Raw genomic sequence first — 16,290 nt, forward strand, 5'->3', positions numbered from 1 at the left:
GCTAAGCCCCCCACAGGCAGCACAGATGTGCGCCCAGTGCCCCGTGTTTCCTTGTCAGAAATCCAAGCAGAATGAATCAGAAACTCCTCCAAGCCCCATTCTCCTTTCCAACCCAGCCATTCAGCCAATTAGGTGGAAACTTTTCATCACCTTTCTCTAATTCCTGATCCAATAACTACAGGATTTTTTTTTTAACCATTCTTCTTGTTTATGTAAGAAGAGACAGAAAAAGGACACAGTGCTAGACGAGAACTTGTAAAATTCATGACAATTCTACCACTACAACAATTACTAATCAACAAAAATAACCTTGTAAAATTTGATTTTGAGGAAAATTTTCCTTTGTAAAATTTTGAGGAAAAAGTTCCTTAAAATATACTTTTAGTGGAAGACTAATAAACTACTTGGACGATGAAGAATAAACATGAAATCACTAGTAAAAACATCAACTAAAAGGAATTCAACAAAAGAGAGGAAATGAATGGTTTCTGTTGAGAATGTCATAATAGAACGTGAAAAAACTTGGGGTACTTTTGCTTGTCTCATTTCTTTCTCTCCTTTCATTTACCATATTAAAGTAACTCAAGTCTCTACCAAAAGCAATATTCTAACATACTCATAAGCCAAGAACCTTTCTTCAAGGAAACATGTAATTGTTTTAATTTGCCTGGGCAACAAAATACCATCAGACCAAAAGAGGTATTTATGTCCCAACGAGAAGACATAAATGACTTCTCTTGAGAGCAGTAGAGACTAAATGATTAATTAAGAAAAATAAAATAATTACAATTATCTGTAATATGAAGTAAAAAGCTTTGGCTTTTTTGTTTCCTTTGTGCCGCTTTTAATTTTAGTCAAACATTTTAGCTACAACTTTAGAACTTGCCGAACTCATTTCTGGAATTTCATTTTCTGACACAAAATGTGATGAGGAGTTCTGAGGATTAATTAAATCTAGCATCAACAAGTATTTTCTTTTCATGCCTTTAAAAATGTACTCTCTTTTCATTTCATTGAAGTGTTCCAGGGTATTATGACAGATCAAGAAAACTCTATTGCATTGGTTTAATTAAATTGAAGTTCTCCTACAAATGAAATGCACATTGCAATTTATTACCACCTCAGCAAAGCAATCCAAAATAAACACGTCCTTGGAACACTGAAAAGAAACGTCTAGATTTCTTTGTTATTGATATGTTTTTATTCCATGGCAGAATATAATATCAGTTATCACTGCAGTGCTGGAGTAGAAACTGAAATATTTCTTTTTTTCTCTCTGAATGGAATAAAAACCATTAGTAACATTGCTGTTTGAATGTTATTTCAAGATATAAATGACTGCTTTCTAAAAGTATTTAACATTATTTTTTTCAGGGTGGGGAGTCCATTTGTAAATAAATATTTTATTTACAAAGACTAGCAAAATTGTTCTCTTTCTTCCTTTTATAGTCTGTATTTCTACAGTTGTTTTATTATCATAAAGTTTTTTTAGGAATTCATATTCAAACAGAAAAGAATCTAATTTTTTACTTTCAAAATTCCAACCTGGCTTGGAAAACTCTAATGGCTTGATAACATTGCTCAGGATATCTGAACCCTAATTTCAACTTCACTTGCTAAAAGTCAAGGTATGTGGAATAATCTAAAAGAAATATTACTGTTGTGTTTATTGGACTGATGTTATTTCTAAGGTCTTATTTTTAAATTTTAATTTTTAAAAATTTATGTTGCTTAAACAAACAAACAAGCAAAAATTCATGAATTTACTTCCCTCTTGGGTCCAGCCCAACAGAGCTAGCGCATATCTCAACCCCAGACCTTCCTGCTAGCTCCCCTCCCTCCCCCGGGGCCGACTTGCCCGACAGCCTCCTTAGGTATCTCAGGCCAGCAACTCCTGAGAAAATATTCACTTCCCTTTTGAAGAAGTGCTGACTCATAAGACTGGTTCTCCACCTATGCGGACATGAATAATTCACCTCCAAATATAAATTTTAAAAGCAAAGACATCTTATTTTAAATGGTGAGGGAGTCCTAAGTGTATTATGTTTTTATATAACTGCACCTAATTCTGTGAAGTGCTCACCTTCACTAAGGAAGAGCAGGCACCGCACAGCCAGGGTAGAGCGAGCGTGGCCCCTCACAGTGAGCCGCGTTCACACACCGAACACCGTGACCAACAATTCTGAAAGACTCCTCAAGTGCTTTAGCTGTACAAGAATTTATTTTTAACTGGGGCTTGTCATTCTGCCACTTATGACAACACTTGAACTGCAAACTATAATACCAAAGGTTTACACAATTGAAATACTCAAAATTGAATTCTAAGTTATTATTCATCTCCACATTTTCTTACCAAGGAGGAAAGTTTACATAGTATGATTTGATTAAAATACATAAATCATACATGGGAAAATAAATAGACACACACAGGAAAATGACCAAAGGTTATACTTACAGTAGAGTCCAGTGTCTTAAATGCTACCTTCAGAGCAGATGGCCAAGTGTTGAACTTAGCTTTATGATCTTAGGTGAGTTTTCTAACATTCCTTATTCTCGGTTTTCTCATCGATGGAAGGGCAATAACAGCAATTGCTACCACAGGCTGTTATTAGGGTGTAAAATCTGATCAGAACGCAAGGTGGTTGGCATAATGTCAGGTACACATTATTTCTCTGGCTCAATGAAAAAAGTTCACAAGGGTCCTGCCTAGAGCAAGACAAGACACTAAATAGACCACGGCGGTACAGGACGTGGCCTCCCTGACCAGAGCCAGGGATAAATAAAGGGTGGCCCTGTCATGTGCCATGGCCAGGCTTGCCTACTTCATGCCTTAGAGTCCTTTGGGGCAGATTTCCACCCATTCTGGGATCATGCTCTGAATTAGCATAACAAGAACTTCAGAGCTGATGGACATCCCAGGGACTAACTATATTTAAAATATATATATATTTATATATATATAATCTCTGAAAAACTGAAATACAAAAAGGTTAATGCATAGTCAATAGCACACAGACAGGGCTCTGCTAGGTACACAGAACGGAAGGACGTGACCCTGGGAGTTGTGGGTGGGGCTACAGAGTACGGAGGGAGACTGTCCATAGAGACCTGGTCTGCTCTTGCTGCCCTTTCGAAGTCCGCAGAGCCCTCTGGCGGCCTGGGTGGGAAGAGCGCAGGCACACAAGCAGAGAGCGAAAGCTCTTGGGGAAAACTAGCGGAGCAGAGGGAGGGAACATCCATGGCCCAACGTGCAGCCCGGGTTCATGTTTGGAAATTGGTATGAGATAAAACCCAAGCAGCTCCTACTTACTTTTCTTTGGAGTTTTCAATTTGGTTTATCTGATTTATGGACCCAGCAGAGAGTAGTGGCATAAAAAAAAAAAAAAAAAAGGAAAGGAAAGGATGACATTTTGGCCTAATTAAAGGTCAAGAAACGGTGGACAGTAGAGAGTGAAGTCGCTAGGAAGATAACCCAGAAAAGGTGTCAGAAAAGGGAGGGAGAGAGAGAAAAGGGGAGAGAAGGTGGGCGAGGCTTAGCGGTTTCCTCTGCTCAGGGGTTCAGAAAGCCAATAGCTTTGCTTTCCAGAAATCCTGAAGCTAATTCTAGGCTTCACTATCTGACTCTGAGACTGAGCAAATGATGTTTTACTTTTTTTCAATTTCATGGATTTAGCAGTTCTCTCTTGTTCTTTTAAAAATATGGAATTTATTTTTTGCCTTTTTTTTCCTTTATAGAAATAATGCATGTTCTCTGAAATCAATCAGAAAATATAGAATGCCAATTAAAAGATGATCGATAATCCTACCACTTAGAGATAATAACCCAGGGATAAAAGAATAATAACAAAATCATTAACAACAAATATACCCACAGCTTTTGAATGCTTAGGCCTTTGTGGAACCCTCCCAACTGATTTTTGGATCCAGAAACTATGACCCAAAACTTACAATTCATGAATCAGAATCTAGACAGATTTCTGGCCTAGACAGGAAGCACTCTTGGAAGCTTATCCTGAAGTTCCCGTGAAGATTTGTGTGTTGGCTGCCAATAGATTAATTCATTCTGAGGCAAACTATGTCTGATGGGTCCTCCTGGCTACTTTAGAGGTCAAAGTCATAGTTTATAAAGGCATATGTGTACATTCCTACTTTGGCAATGTTTTTGCTACTCCCTGATAGAGTCCAGGGTGTGGTAGAGTCTACTGAAAGAAGAGAGGAAAAGAGAAAGGGTTCTAAATAAAGCAGATCAAGTTTTATTTTCTAATTAAAGGGCCAGTATTAAATAAATAAAATGAATAGGCCTCTTATAGCATATTACATAAATTCAAGTAAATGTTAAAACAAAACTTTTCACGTGACTAGCTGGAGAACAGAATTAGAGAATTTTTAAAAAGCACTTCAGGGACCCACCAGTTTACTGCCCTGGCCAGCCTGCAAATGCTGAACTACCTCTGACCAAGTTATGTTTTCTTCCATCATGAAGACTGAAGATTCTTGGCTCTGCCTTGATAGTTTCTCAACAACAACATTCTTAAACTTCACCCAAAACAGAACCATTAAAAAAAGGCATGTTAAAAATATTTCTCTTTTTCTTAGTGAAACTCTCTTTTTTCTTAGAACAAAAATTAATTTATTTTCTCCCTGGCCAGTGTGGCTCTGTTGGTTGGAGCATCGTCGTCCTGTACACCAAAAGGTGGGGCGTTTGATTCCCAGTCAGGGCACATACCTAGGTTGCGGGTTTGATCCCTGGTCTGAGCACGTATGGGAGGCAACTAATCAGTGTTTCTTTTTCATATCAATTGATGTCTCTCCCCTCTCGCTCGCCCTTCCTCTCTCTCATCAATAAACATGTATTTAAAATGTTTTAAAAAATTAGTTTACTTTCACCCTTTACCAAGAAGAGTTCATTTATCAAAAGCAATAGAATGCTGAATAGGAATCATCTTCAGCCTGTGGGAAAATTCACTTTTTTTGTGTTTGTTGTTTTTTGTTTTTTTTTTTATGAATCTGTGTCTACCTCTGCTTTCCCCAAGGTAATAAACAGACCCACACAATTTAGCATGGGGAAACGTCTTGTTTATGTTCACATTGTAACCGCTGTGCAAGTTACAGTTTAACATATGTCGGCTGCAGTTCAAATGACAGCGCTTTCTCTGCCGAGCCGTTAGCTGAGCGAGGCTACCACTCTCCGGGTTACAGCAGTGGGGAAGACGGGGCACCGCATGGCAGCGCCTGCTGTACGTCGGGAGGAACTCTCTGGTTCTGGGCAAGGTGGGAAGCACGCATCGTTCTTTCTGCCCCAGGGAATGCAGCTATAAAAAAATTAAAATAAAAGCTAAATGAGTTAATGTGCGTAAAACGCTGAGACCGCTGCCTGACATGTAGTCAATGCTCTTAAGCACCTGGGCAGGGATTTCTTTGGTCTTTTTCTTTACTTATTTTTTTTGTATTCTGTGTGTGCCTACATGAGTGCCTGGCACACAGCAGGTATTCAATAAATATCTGTTAAATGAGGAAAAAAACACGTATCGAATTCATAAAGTAGCTATTTGAGAACTCTGAAAAGGAAATGATAGCAGCAGATGGGAGAAGACCAGAATTTAAAATACCATCAAATTGGCTGTGAGCTGTGCCCTCGTTTTTTCCTCCAAAAACCCTGGGGTGGACCCCAGGCAACACAGAACCTGCCGCAGACACGGTGCGGGAGAGAAAGCCCTGGGAGAGCCATTGAGAAAGCTCCCACTTGAGGAAAGAAAAGAGACTGAATGCTCAGAGAAATTCAGGAGAATCCCCCTTTTTTATTGTTCCCCACCCCCACCCCCTCCATTTTCTTACAGCCCAGCATTCAAGCAATTCTGTCATGCCGGTATTGACAAAAGGACGGTAACAGCGTGAAAGAGGCTTCGACGCTTAACATTGTAAGGGAAGACAGACTCCTTCTCTAGTAGGAAAAGCTGTGATCCTAAGAGCAATGTGTAAACCAGTGCTGCCTCTTTACCCCTTTTTCTGTACTGCCTCGTCCTGACATGAACACAGTTGCGGGAAGCACGCAGCAGAGCGAGGTAACTAACCCCTTACCTTTCTGGCTTGAAGACTGAAAAAGGAGGCCCCAGGATACAGGAAATTACTGGATCACACCAGAGAGGGAACACAACTTCACAAAGATGTTCGTGAACTCTCAGATTCATCTCCAGGTCACAAACGTGTGAATCTGACCCTAAAAATCACACTTTAGGAACTGAGCTACAGGGTAGACCCTCCACCCAAATCTCACACTGCACGGCAATGGTACACAAACCAGGAGGACGTGAACAGCACCGGAGAAAGTCTGAAAGCAGAACACTGTAGCCACAGCCCTCAGCAGGTGAGCTGAAACGCGTGGCCTGAACTCAACGGAGTCAATTGCCTATTGAAACAAAAATCATTAAGTGTTTACTTTAAATAACTAGAAAAAGAACAAGATAAATCTAAAGCAAGCAGAATTTAGAAAATAATAAAAGGCAAACAGCAAAGAAATTGCAAACAGAAAACCACTTGAAAAAAATTTATGAAACTAAAATCTGATTCTTAAAAAAAAAAGTCAGTAAAATTAATAAAGCTCCACTAGGATGGACAAGAAAGAAAGGGAGAAGAAAAAAAAATACTAATGCCAGGAATAAAAGGGGATTTATTCCTGACCCCATAGGAATAAATACTAATGCCAGGAATAAAAGGGGATTTAGTACAGACCACACAGGTACTAAAGGAATAAAAAAATCATACCAATAATTCCACAGACACTAATCAACAACATAGATGAAATTATTCAATTTCTCAAAAACTTCAAAAATCTTTTTAAAAAACTACAAAAAGCTGAAAGTCACCCATGATAAAATAAGTGACCTGTGTTGTCCTTTAACTCCTAAAGGAATTGGACTTAAAAAAGGAAAAAATAAAACTTAAGACTCAGATGGTTTCATTGGCAAATTCTAACAAACATTTTAAGAAATATTAATAACTCCATTCTCCCTAACCTTTTCCAGATGTCCTGATAAAAGTACTTCACCATATAAATATACAACTAACAACCACACTTAGTGGTGAAGGATGGAATGATTTCCCCCTAATATCAGAAGCAAAGTAAGAACATTCACTCTTACCAGCATTATTCCACATCACGTTAGAAATCCCAGCCAATGCAATAAGGCAAAAAGAAATAAAAGGCATATAGATTGAAAAGAAAGAAATAAAATGATTTCTATTCAAAAACAAGTGTGACTCTATAGAAAATGCTGAGGATGTTACCAAACTCCTAGAACTGAAAAGTGAATTTAGTAAGGCCACAGAATACAAAGTCAACACATAAAAACCCATAGCACTAAAAAACAAACAAGCAAGCAAGAAGCATTATACTTCTATGTTCTATATACTAGCAATGAACAATTGGAAACCAACATTGTAAAAACTAGCATTTAAAATAACTCTAAAAATGAAATACTTAGGTGCAAATATAACAAAATATGTACAAGATCCATATGTTGAAAACTACAAAACAATGATAGAAATATAAACAAATGGAGAAACATACAGTATTCATGGACTGGAAGTCTTAGCATAATAAAGATATCTATAGTCCCCAAATCAATATACAGATGCAATTCAATTCCAGTAAAAGTCTAGACACTTTTGGGGATACAGGCAAGCTGGTTCTAAAATTTATATGGAAAAACAAAAGAAAAACTTGAATAGCCAAGGTAATTTTGAAAATAAAGAATAAAACTGGAAAAACACAACTAAGATTTTAAGATTTACTTTAAAGGTACAATGATCAGAAGAAGACGGCATCGACAAAAGGACAAATATGTAAGTCAACAGAACAGACTGGAGTCCAGAAACTAATATATATCCAAATATATCCATATTTATATATACCCATATCTATCTATGGCCAATTAATTTTTTATAAGAATGTAAAGGCAAGTCAATGTAAAAAGATAGCCTTTTCCACAAATGGTGCTGGAACCACTAAACATGTATATGCAAAAAATATATAATAATAAAAAACCACAACTGACCTCAACCTAAACCTCACATCTTATACAAAACTTAACTCATAACAAATTATAGATTTAAATGCAAAATGCAAAACTTCTAGAAGAAAACAAAGGAGGAAATTTCATGACCTGGGATTAAACAAAGAGTTCTTGAGTGTAACACCAAAACATAGCTCTATAAAGAAAACAATAATTTTAGCTTTGGCAAAAGTTGACACTTTTGCTCTACAACAGATACTGTTAAGAGAATGAAAAGATAAGAAATATTCTGTGAGAAACATATTCACAAAGCACATACTTAACAAATGGCTTGGATCCAGAATACAGCGTGGGGCAAAAGGAGGTTTACAGTATGGAAAAAATACAATAATTAATAAATAATAATCAGGATAAACTCTGTGCTTCATCTATTTACAACTGTAAATCTACTTTTGCTCAGCCCTGTCTATAACAAATTTTCAAAATTCACCAGGAAGTAAGCAAACAGTCCCTCAATTGGCAAAAGATTTGAACTGATGTTTCATTAAAGAGTATAACTAGAAGGCAAATAATCATATGAAAAGACACCCATATTAGAAAAATCAAATGATTAAAAGTTTAAAATGCCAGAACTGTCAAGTGCTAGCAGGGATGTGGAGCATCTGGAATTCTCATACACTGCCAGTAGAAATGCAAAATGGGACAGCCTCTCTGGAAAACAGCCAGTTTCTAATGAAGTTAAATATACACTTACCATAGAACTCAGAGATCCTATTTCTAGGTGTTGAACCTAGAAAAATGAAAACTTATGTTTACACAAAACCTTTTTAAAATATTAATTTGAGAGAGAGAGAAAGGAAGTAGGGAACAGAGAAAGAGAGAGCAGGAGAGAGAGAAACATTGATTTGCTGTTCCACTTCTTTATGTATCCATTGGTTGATTCAAGTATGTGCCCTGACTGAGGAATCAAACCCGCAACCTTGATGTATCAGGACAACACTCTAACCAACTGAGCTACCTAGCCAGGGCCTTTTCATCAATATTTATAGCAGGTCTATTAATAATTTCCCAACACTGGAAAAAACCCAGATCCAGATGGCCTTCAGTGAGTAAGTGGGTAAATAAATGGAAACATCCATACGATAAAATGTTAGTCAGCAGTAAAAGGAAAAAAATGATTGATATATGCAACAACTTTGATAAATCCCAAATATGTCATGGTCCATTAAAGAGGCCAGTTGCAAAGGGTTATATATTAGATGCATATTGAAGTACCAAATTTCAAAGTGACATTAATATGATTTTTAATCAATTGCTGAAAATAGCAAATAGGATGAGAATGGGTCAGAGCTAAGTTACCATTGCCACGATGTACAAAGATAACACTCGCTGTTGTGCTTAGATTTTTCTTCATGTTCCTTGCCTATCTGGCAGTATTTTGTTACCTAGTCTTTAAAACTGCATGCAAATTTAATGAACTGTTATTACATAAATATTTTATCAGTTACATATTACAGGTATAAATCTATAATATTGAATGTATCATATATAAATATAAAATATTTTAGATCAATATTTTAAAGTGGCCACACCCAGGGCCTCCCTCTTATCCCCTGTTAAAACACACCTGACAGTTTGCCTCGCTATAGCATACATACCCGAAGCAAGGAAAAAAATTTATATTTTTATATAAAACTATTACCTAAACACAATCAAAACTTAAACGGTGATAGAAATAAGGCAAACATCACATGCGCTTGTGTTGTTAATACTCCCAATACTCCGAATTCTATAAAGAGAGCCCCTGGAAATAAAGATCACTGAGGGCCATTGGGTGAACTCCTGTTCACTGAACACGCCTTCTATAAAACACAGATTATGCCCCAGCAGTAACTTCCAAACTGGAAGTTAAATGTTATCTTCTCATAGTTTCTTTGATCACTCAGTTTTAGATCCATGAAGGCAGTGCTCTGTTGTGCTTACCTCTAGATGCAAAGCACAAAACAGTCTCTGATGCAGAGCAAGTGCAAAATAAATATGTTGAAAAAAAAAGATGCAATAAATAAATGTGTATTTATAAGAGTAGAATTGAAACTAAGCTTATATCACTTTGGCATATCCCTAGATGTTAGACATTGTACACAGTTCAGTTTAGGCTTGTACTCCTTCATTCAGTTAGTCTACCCACCAACCAACAGTTACATTTGGTTTCGGAGTATTTTGGGTTCAGGTCTTTGATCGGAGCCGGGAACACAACGATTGATAAGAAGATGTGGTCAGTGATCTCGAGCAGCCTACATCTAGTGAGGGGCACAGAGATACAGAGCTCACGTAATTGATACCAACTTACTGAACCTTGAGAACTATAAACACACCAACAGGGAACTCCAGTGAAGATGCAGCTAATTCTGACAGCAAGAATCAAGAAAGAATTTTAGGAACAGGCAATCATTCATCCGGGCCCTGAGAAATACAAAGGACCTTGATAGATGAAAGGCGGTGGGTTACAAATTGTGAAGAGCGTGAGCTCTGAAGTCAGACTGCCTGAGTCTGCATCCCAGTCTGCCACTCATTCGCTGTGGGACCTTAGGCAAGTTACTTAACCTCGCTGTGCATCAGGTTCCTCATGTATCCCATGGAGCTGGTAATACCACATGTGATATAGCATCGTTGGGGGAGTACGTTAGTCAACGTACGTCAAGCACCCATACAGGACCTGAAGCACAACAGAAGCTAGCTAAGCATGCGCAAGATGGAGAGAAGACGGAAGAGCAAGACAGAGGCAACAACATCAAGTCCCAAAGTGGAGTACTACAAAAACATATTTTCTTTTTGTCTGTTTTCACCAGAAAAAAAATAAAAATAAAAACATAGAGTATGTTAAGTACAAATTACTGTGTATAAAAGGCATTTGCTAACTCAGTGAGAGTTTTTGGTCATTGCTCCTCTATTACAACCAGGCATCCTCAACCCATCAAAATGCACAGGTGCAAGTGCATATACTCAAAACTCCATTCATAATTTTAGGGGGTCTGTCCATGACTCAAGGTCCGCAGGCACTTCTTCAACATCCTCCCTGAGCCACAGATAATTAGACCATAGGAATGGTCTAATGGCATCACCAACTTTCCATAAAAACCAGTGCTTAGTATGGAATTTTGTACAACCCTGTGCAATTATGGGCCCTAAAGTATCTCATCAAAAAAATTACACTGTGACCTCATAGAGGAAGGAGACAAGTAGAACACAGTGACCTTCACAGCTCCATCTCAAAGCAAAGAAGGGGTAAAGAAGGCAGTTCTTTGTCTGAGAAGTAGGCCTGTGAAGGAAAAGGACGCAGGTCGTCTACCCCTGGGGAGGAGACGAGGGTGGGAGACAAAATGTAAAAACTGACCGGCTTGGTACTCACATGGTGAAGGAGCCAGGGGGGGCAGACACTCTCCGCAGGTCCGCAGCTTGCACCTGATGGAGACTAGAGGCAGCAGGGAATGAGCAGCGAAGACAGTCAGCACAACAGCGTGGACAGACAGGGAACAAGCCAGGAGAGAGAAAGAGAGACACACCAAATTTAAACAGAAATTAAACGAGCGCATCACCACATGGTGAACGAAAAGGAAAATCAAGCCAGCCACGGAAATAATCCAAGAAGCCGGTGACAGCGAGGAAGCCAGCAGGACACATAGCAGAGGCTGGCTCTAAGGCAAACCACAGACTGGAGCTCGGGGCAGGGGGCAGGGGGCAGGGTGGATGCGAAGAGGCCACTGACGCTGGGCAGGGATGCGGGGCAGGAGGGGCTGTCACGTTCCTCTCGTGCTCCAGGTCATTCGGGGTGTCCAGGGAGGAAGCGCAGTGCGCGCGCACACACACTCACTCACACACAAGGGGGAGGCTGGCACAGTGAACTCATCTCTGAGGACAGTAAAGGTATGTTTCACTCTTAACATAGTGCTCATGGTTCCAGAACTTTCTAGGAATATTTGTGTTAAGACCACCATCTTGAAAAGATAGACTCAACAAAATCTTTAACTTCCTTCACTTAAACACCACACGCTTTTTAAGAACTTCACAGGTAACACCCCAAAGGCCTAAGTTCACCACAGTGAGGCCAAAATTTCACTCATACTCTTGATAGAAGAGTGAAGCCATAGACAATGTTTCCCTTTTGTCCCTTCTTAAAGGAAAGAGTCTCGAGTGGTTATTAGGAAACAAATGCAGAATTCAAGAAACTAAGCCCCAAACTTCCTATCATTTTTACCTAATTACACTCTTAAATGACTTGAACAGTTTCACTATAATTGTAATAGCCGGAGCTCCCAGATGCAGCTTTTCTGCTGGGTATGTATAAATGCCCATGTAAGGTCACCTAAGAAGTAATTCCGTCTTATTCCCAAAGGACTATCAGTTATAACCATTAATATTTCTCAGCAGCCACACTGAGGGACATTGGTTGCCCAATTCAAAGCTGCCAACTAGAAATCTTGCCCGTGGACGGTGCAATCGCCCCTCACAGCGTAGTCTTCATGACTCGTGAACTAGGGGCAACAGCTCCTGAAGGCCTCCCTAAACACAGAGTAATGGTAGATTTCTGATCTTTTTCAAAAGTGCCTTTCAAATAGAGAATATAAGTTTATCTGGTTACTACATTACTAATACATGAATAGGAACCTAGATAAATCTCCTCTATTCCTTTTTGTGGGAAGATATTTGCTAGAGTCCATATTTCAGGTAGACTTCTAAGCCACTATAAAATGAGATATGTTCCTGTACCAATGGTGTGAGGGCTACTGCACACAAGTGGGACCTGCCCTTCTAGTTTGTGTGTAGTAATAACAAATGGGAATTATAAACCAAGAAATTTTTTAAGTTTTTTTTCCTTTTCGCATAAATCAAGCTCTAGGAGCATCGTGCAGGCTTACTATCTGAGTGTTTCTCATGGGACTTCCTCCAGCTATCCATGTGAACCGGGTCTCAAAATTCATCCAGTTATTATAAAAAAATAGGATTAAGACATTTCCTACATTGTTTTTATATTCATGAGATTTTAGATTTGTTGTTTTAGAAATAGTCAGAGATGCATAATAGATCTGATCCATGTGCGAGCCACTTATTCAACATGGAGCCATGAGTCTCAGGCACAATGAAAGGTACTGGACACCTCTGAGGAAAACCCCAGGGTCTCCCTACAGAGCAGGGAAGAGAGACAAGTAAATCAGCGTATTTAATGTCTAGAAATGGCTAGAAAAGGATTCTTAGGAAAGTGATATTCCAGTGCAGTCTTGAACTTGAGGTAGAGCTGGCACATGAGAGGAGGTGAGGAGGGCACCAGAATGCAAAACTCTGATGATGCACAAAACAGGCTGGTGCTCCAGGAACTGCAATGATCTCTGGAGCATGGGAGGATGAGGATGAAGAAGGCAACAGTCACAAAGGTCTGTAGAGCTAAGGATGTGGGCTCCACATGTTTAGAAAGGTCATTCTAACTAGTCTATTGGAAAAGACGTTGTGTGCAGAGAAGCAACACCAAGAAGGAGGAAATGAATTATGAGCACATTTCAGCAGCACCACTGAGAGCTAACTAGCAGAGAGGATGGGTAGATGGTGAAATTAAAGATGCGGGGATTAGATGGAAGGCAGATTTCAAAGAAGGCACTGGATGTGTATAAGTGGAGGTGACGGAGGGGCCTCCAGGGGCCAAGGACATAGTGAATGAGTGGATGGTGGCTCCACTCACACACACGTGAATGCAAAACGCTCATCAGGTGATGAGGAGAAAAAGTAAGCAGAATAGAGTTAATGAGTCCATTAGTAGAAGTCCACGTAGTCTGAGGTGGTTCTGAGGTATCCAGGTAAAGATGTCAGCCAAGATGAGTCTTGGCTTGGGGATGAGTCTTCAGTTTTTAGAAGAAACCCATGCTGAAGACATAGATCTTAGAGTCATTAGCTTATCAGTCATAGATAAAATGGGGTGCTGATGTGATCTCCCAGAGAAAGGGCAAATCCCTGAGGAGCACCGGCCCTCAAGCAGAAAAGAGGCCAGCTGTGAAGGCAACCACAACACTTACAACTCAAATAGTCACAGTTGTCATGCTGTGTGAATGGAAGGTAACTCCCGAAGATGAATTGAACAGCTATCTCTTCTGACTGAGAAACTCCCCCGCCCTCAATGAACAGAGGGTTTTTAACTAAAATTCTTAAGACAGTTTAAACCAGTTCTCTTTCACCTGAAAGAAGACAGGCAGGTGAAACAGAAGAAACATAGAGTCTTAGTAAAAAATAAGAAAGGGAGAAAAGAAAACAGAAAGGAGGAAAAAGGAAAGAAGGATAGAAAACATGAAGGAAGGAAATAAAGAAATATCTTTTCGATGATCTCTTCCTGACTTGGCTGCAATAGCAAACGTTATACAACCATGGCTGAAAAGAGAGAAGACCTTGGCAGACTTGGAAGGTGGAAGAAAACTTGTTTCCAAAGGCCTTAATGGCCAGGCTGCCCTTAAACTGAAAACTCCACTTAGAAATCCAGTAAAAGAAGTTTGATTTCAAAACAAGAATTTCCAGCGAAAGAGAAAAAAGCAATCTAATCTCAAAGGGTGAGTAAGATCAGTGGGTAAGAGAAATTAAGGTCTAGTGAACAAGTGTTCTGTGGTAGCTAGGTATTTTGCTTTCCTTTGAAAAGGTGCTATCTATATTAATTTTCTAGAAATGTAGTGTTGAATAATTTTCCTCCCAAGCAGCCCTGTCTACTGCTGTTCTACAACATATGCCATCTCAGAAAGAGAGGTGGTCAAGTCTGGCAGTGAGCTATGGCACCTGTGTCATTGGTTTATTCTAGGCTGTCCTGTCAATTGTTATGTTGACTCAATAACTATATGGCAAAGCGTGTCCTTACTTCACAGGCATTAGAGGAAGCCAGCCATTCAGTACAAACAGGTAACCATGCATCACAGGCCACAAACAGGAGGAGCACCTTGAGGGTCCCTCACTGTGACAGAAGAATGATCCAAGTGTGAGCCCCCAAATGGCCTTACCTTGAGTTGGATTAGGCATATGGGCATGATATATAGAAGATACTAAAAAAATTACCCAAATCTCCGTCTTTATCCGTCTCCTTTGCCAATCCCAAGTAGACATTTCAATAAACAATTAGAGTAAGTGGTGCTAAAAAAATGAATATCTAGTCATCACCTTATCTCAAATCAATTTATCCAAACCCTAAGTAAGGAAAGGGCTTGGGGGGTGGGAGGGCCCGGACACACTTTGTTTGAGCATTGCATTGTGGATCAGAGTCAATCTGGACAACAGGATGCCACCCAGAATGGCAAACTGAGCTGAAGCATTAGAGCACACAGGATCCCGACACGGGAGTGTCAGGAAAAGGGCAATTCCCCAGCAGGCGGGAGGGGACGCCACGTGGAGACAGGCGAGCCAAAATCCAGCTCTGCCAGCCTCCTGCGATGGGAGAAACCAGCGCTCTCCAAGAGCCCGGGGTAAAGAGGAGCCACACAGACTGACCTCTTACAACAAAGTGAAAAAAGAACCCCTTGATCTGGATGCATTTTATGGCCCTGAATCACTCTTAATGATTTCCCGCTGGTCCCAGGTGGTCGGTGAAGAAGCACCATCAATCTAACATATAACACGGTAATGATTTCTAAAAGAAGAAAGTGGTCGCTGTTTAATAAACATGAAGAAAAACTGTGAGAGCGACTCAGGAACTGCCGCGTGCCCGGGACTGCTGTTCCTCTCTCAACACAGCGAGGCCCCATCCATGCACATGCTCTGCGATCTCCTCTACACGCCCCTCGGGCTCACGGAGGTGGGCGAGGGGCCGACTCACTCATTGAGCAAAGGCATGGACGTCCTCCTCTTGCTCTTCTGCACCATGTTGGCCTGATTCCTCAAGGAGATCCGGATCATAGCCGGCGCCAGCCTACAGGGCTCTCCATCCACTTGCATGGGGATGGATTTGTACGTCAGCAGCATGACCTCGCGACACTGGTGCAGCCTTTCCCCGTGGCCCCCGACTTGCAAGGCGGCCTGGAAAAACAAGAGTCAAAAGGAGCAAGGAGTTAGTCAGGCCTTAGCAGTTACTCAGGAAAGCCAGAGACCCCAAGTCCACTATACACAAGTCAAAGAACCCTGATAAACATGTGGAAAGCTCTTAGCCATCTGTAAAATAGGAAACCTTGGATAAGTCATTAACACAAATAAAGTAAAAATTGTAAACTTTTGATGAGCTTGACCATAACTCCTCATTGATAGCCGCTTTGTACCTTTATGT

General features: G+C 40.0%; 1 protein-coding gene across 1 annotated transcript in view; it reads right to left on the minus strand.

Annotated features, from left to right (window-relative positions):
• DGKI (diacylglycerol kinase iota) overlaps positions 1 to 16,290 on the minus strand; it is a 379,645-nt gene that overhangs the window by 114,723 nt on the left and 248,632 nt on the right. The window contains 1 exon segment of the mRNA XM_054564265.1: positions 15,847 to 16,046. Coding sequence (XP_054420240.1) covers positions 15,847 to 16,046 — 200 coding nt within the window.

The sequence above is a fragment of the Pteronotus mesoamericanus genome, unplaced genomic scaffold (assembly GCF_021234165.1).
Source record: "Pteronotus mesoamericanus isolate MK-2021 breed Mesoamerican mustached bat unplaced genomic scaffold, CSHL_Meso_final scaffold_85, whole genome shotgun sequence".
Taxonomy (NCBI): Eukaryota; Metazoa; Chordata; class Mammalia; order Chiroptera; family Mormoopidae; genus Pteronotus; species Pteronotus mesoamericanus.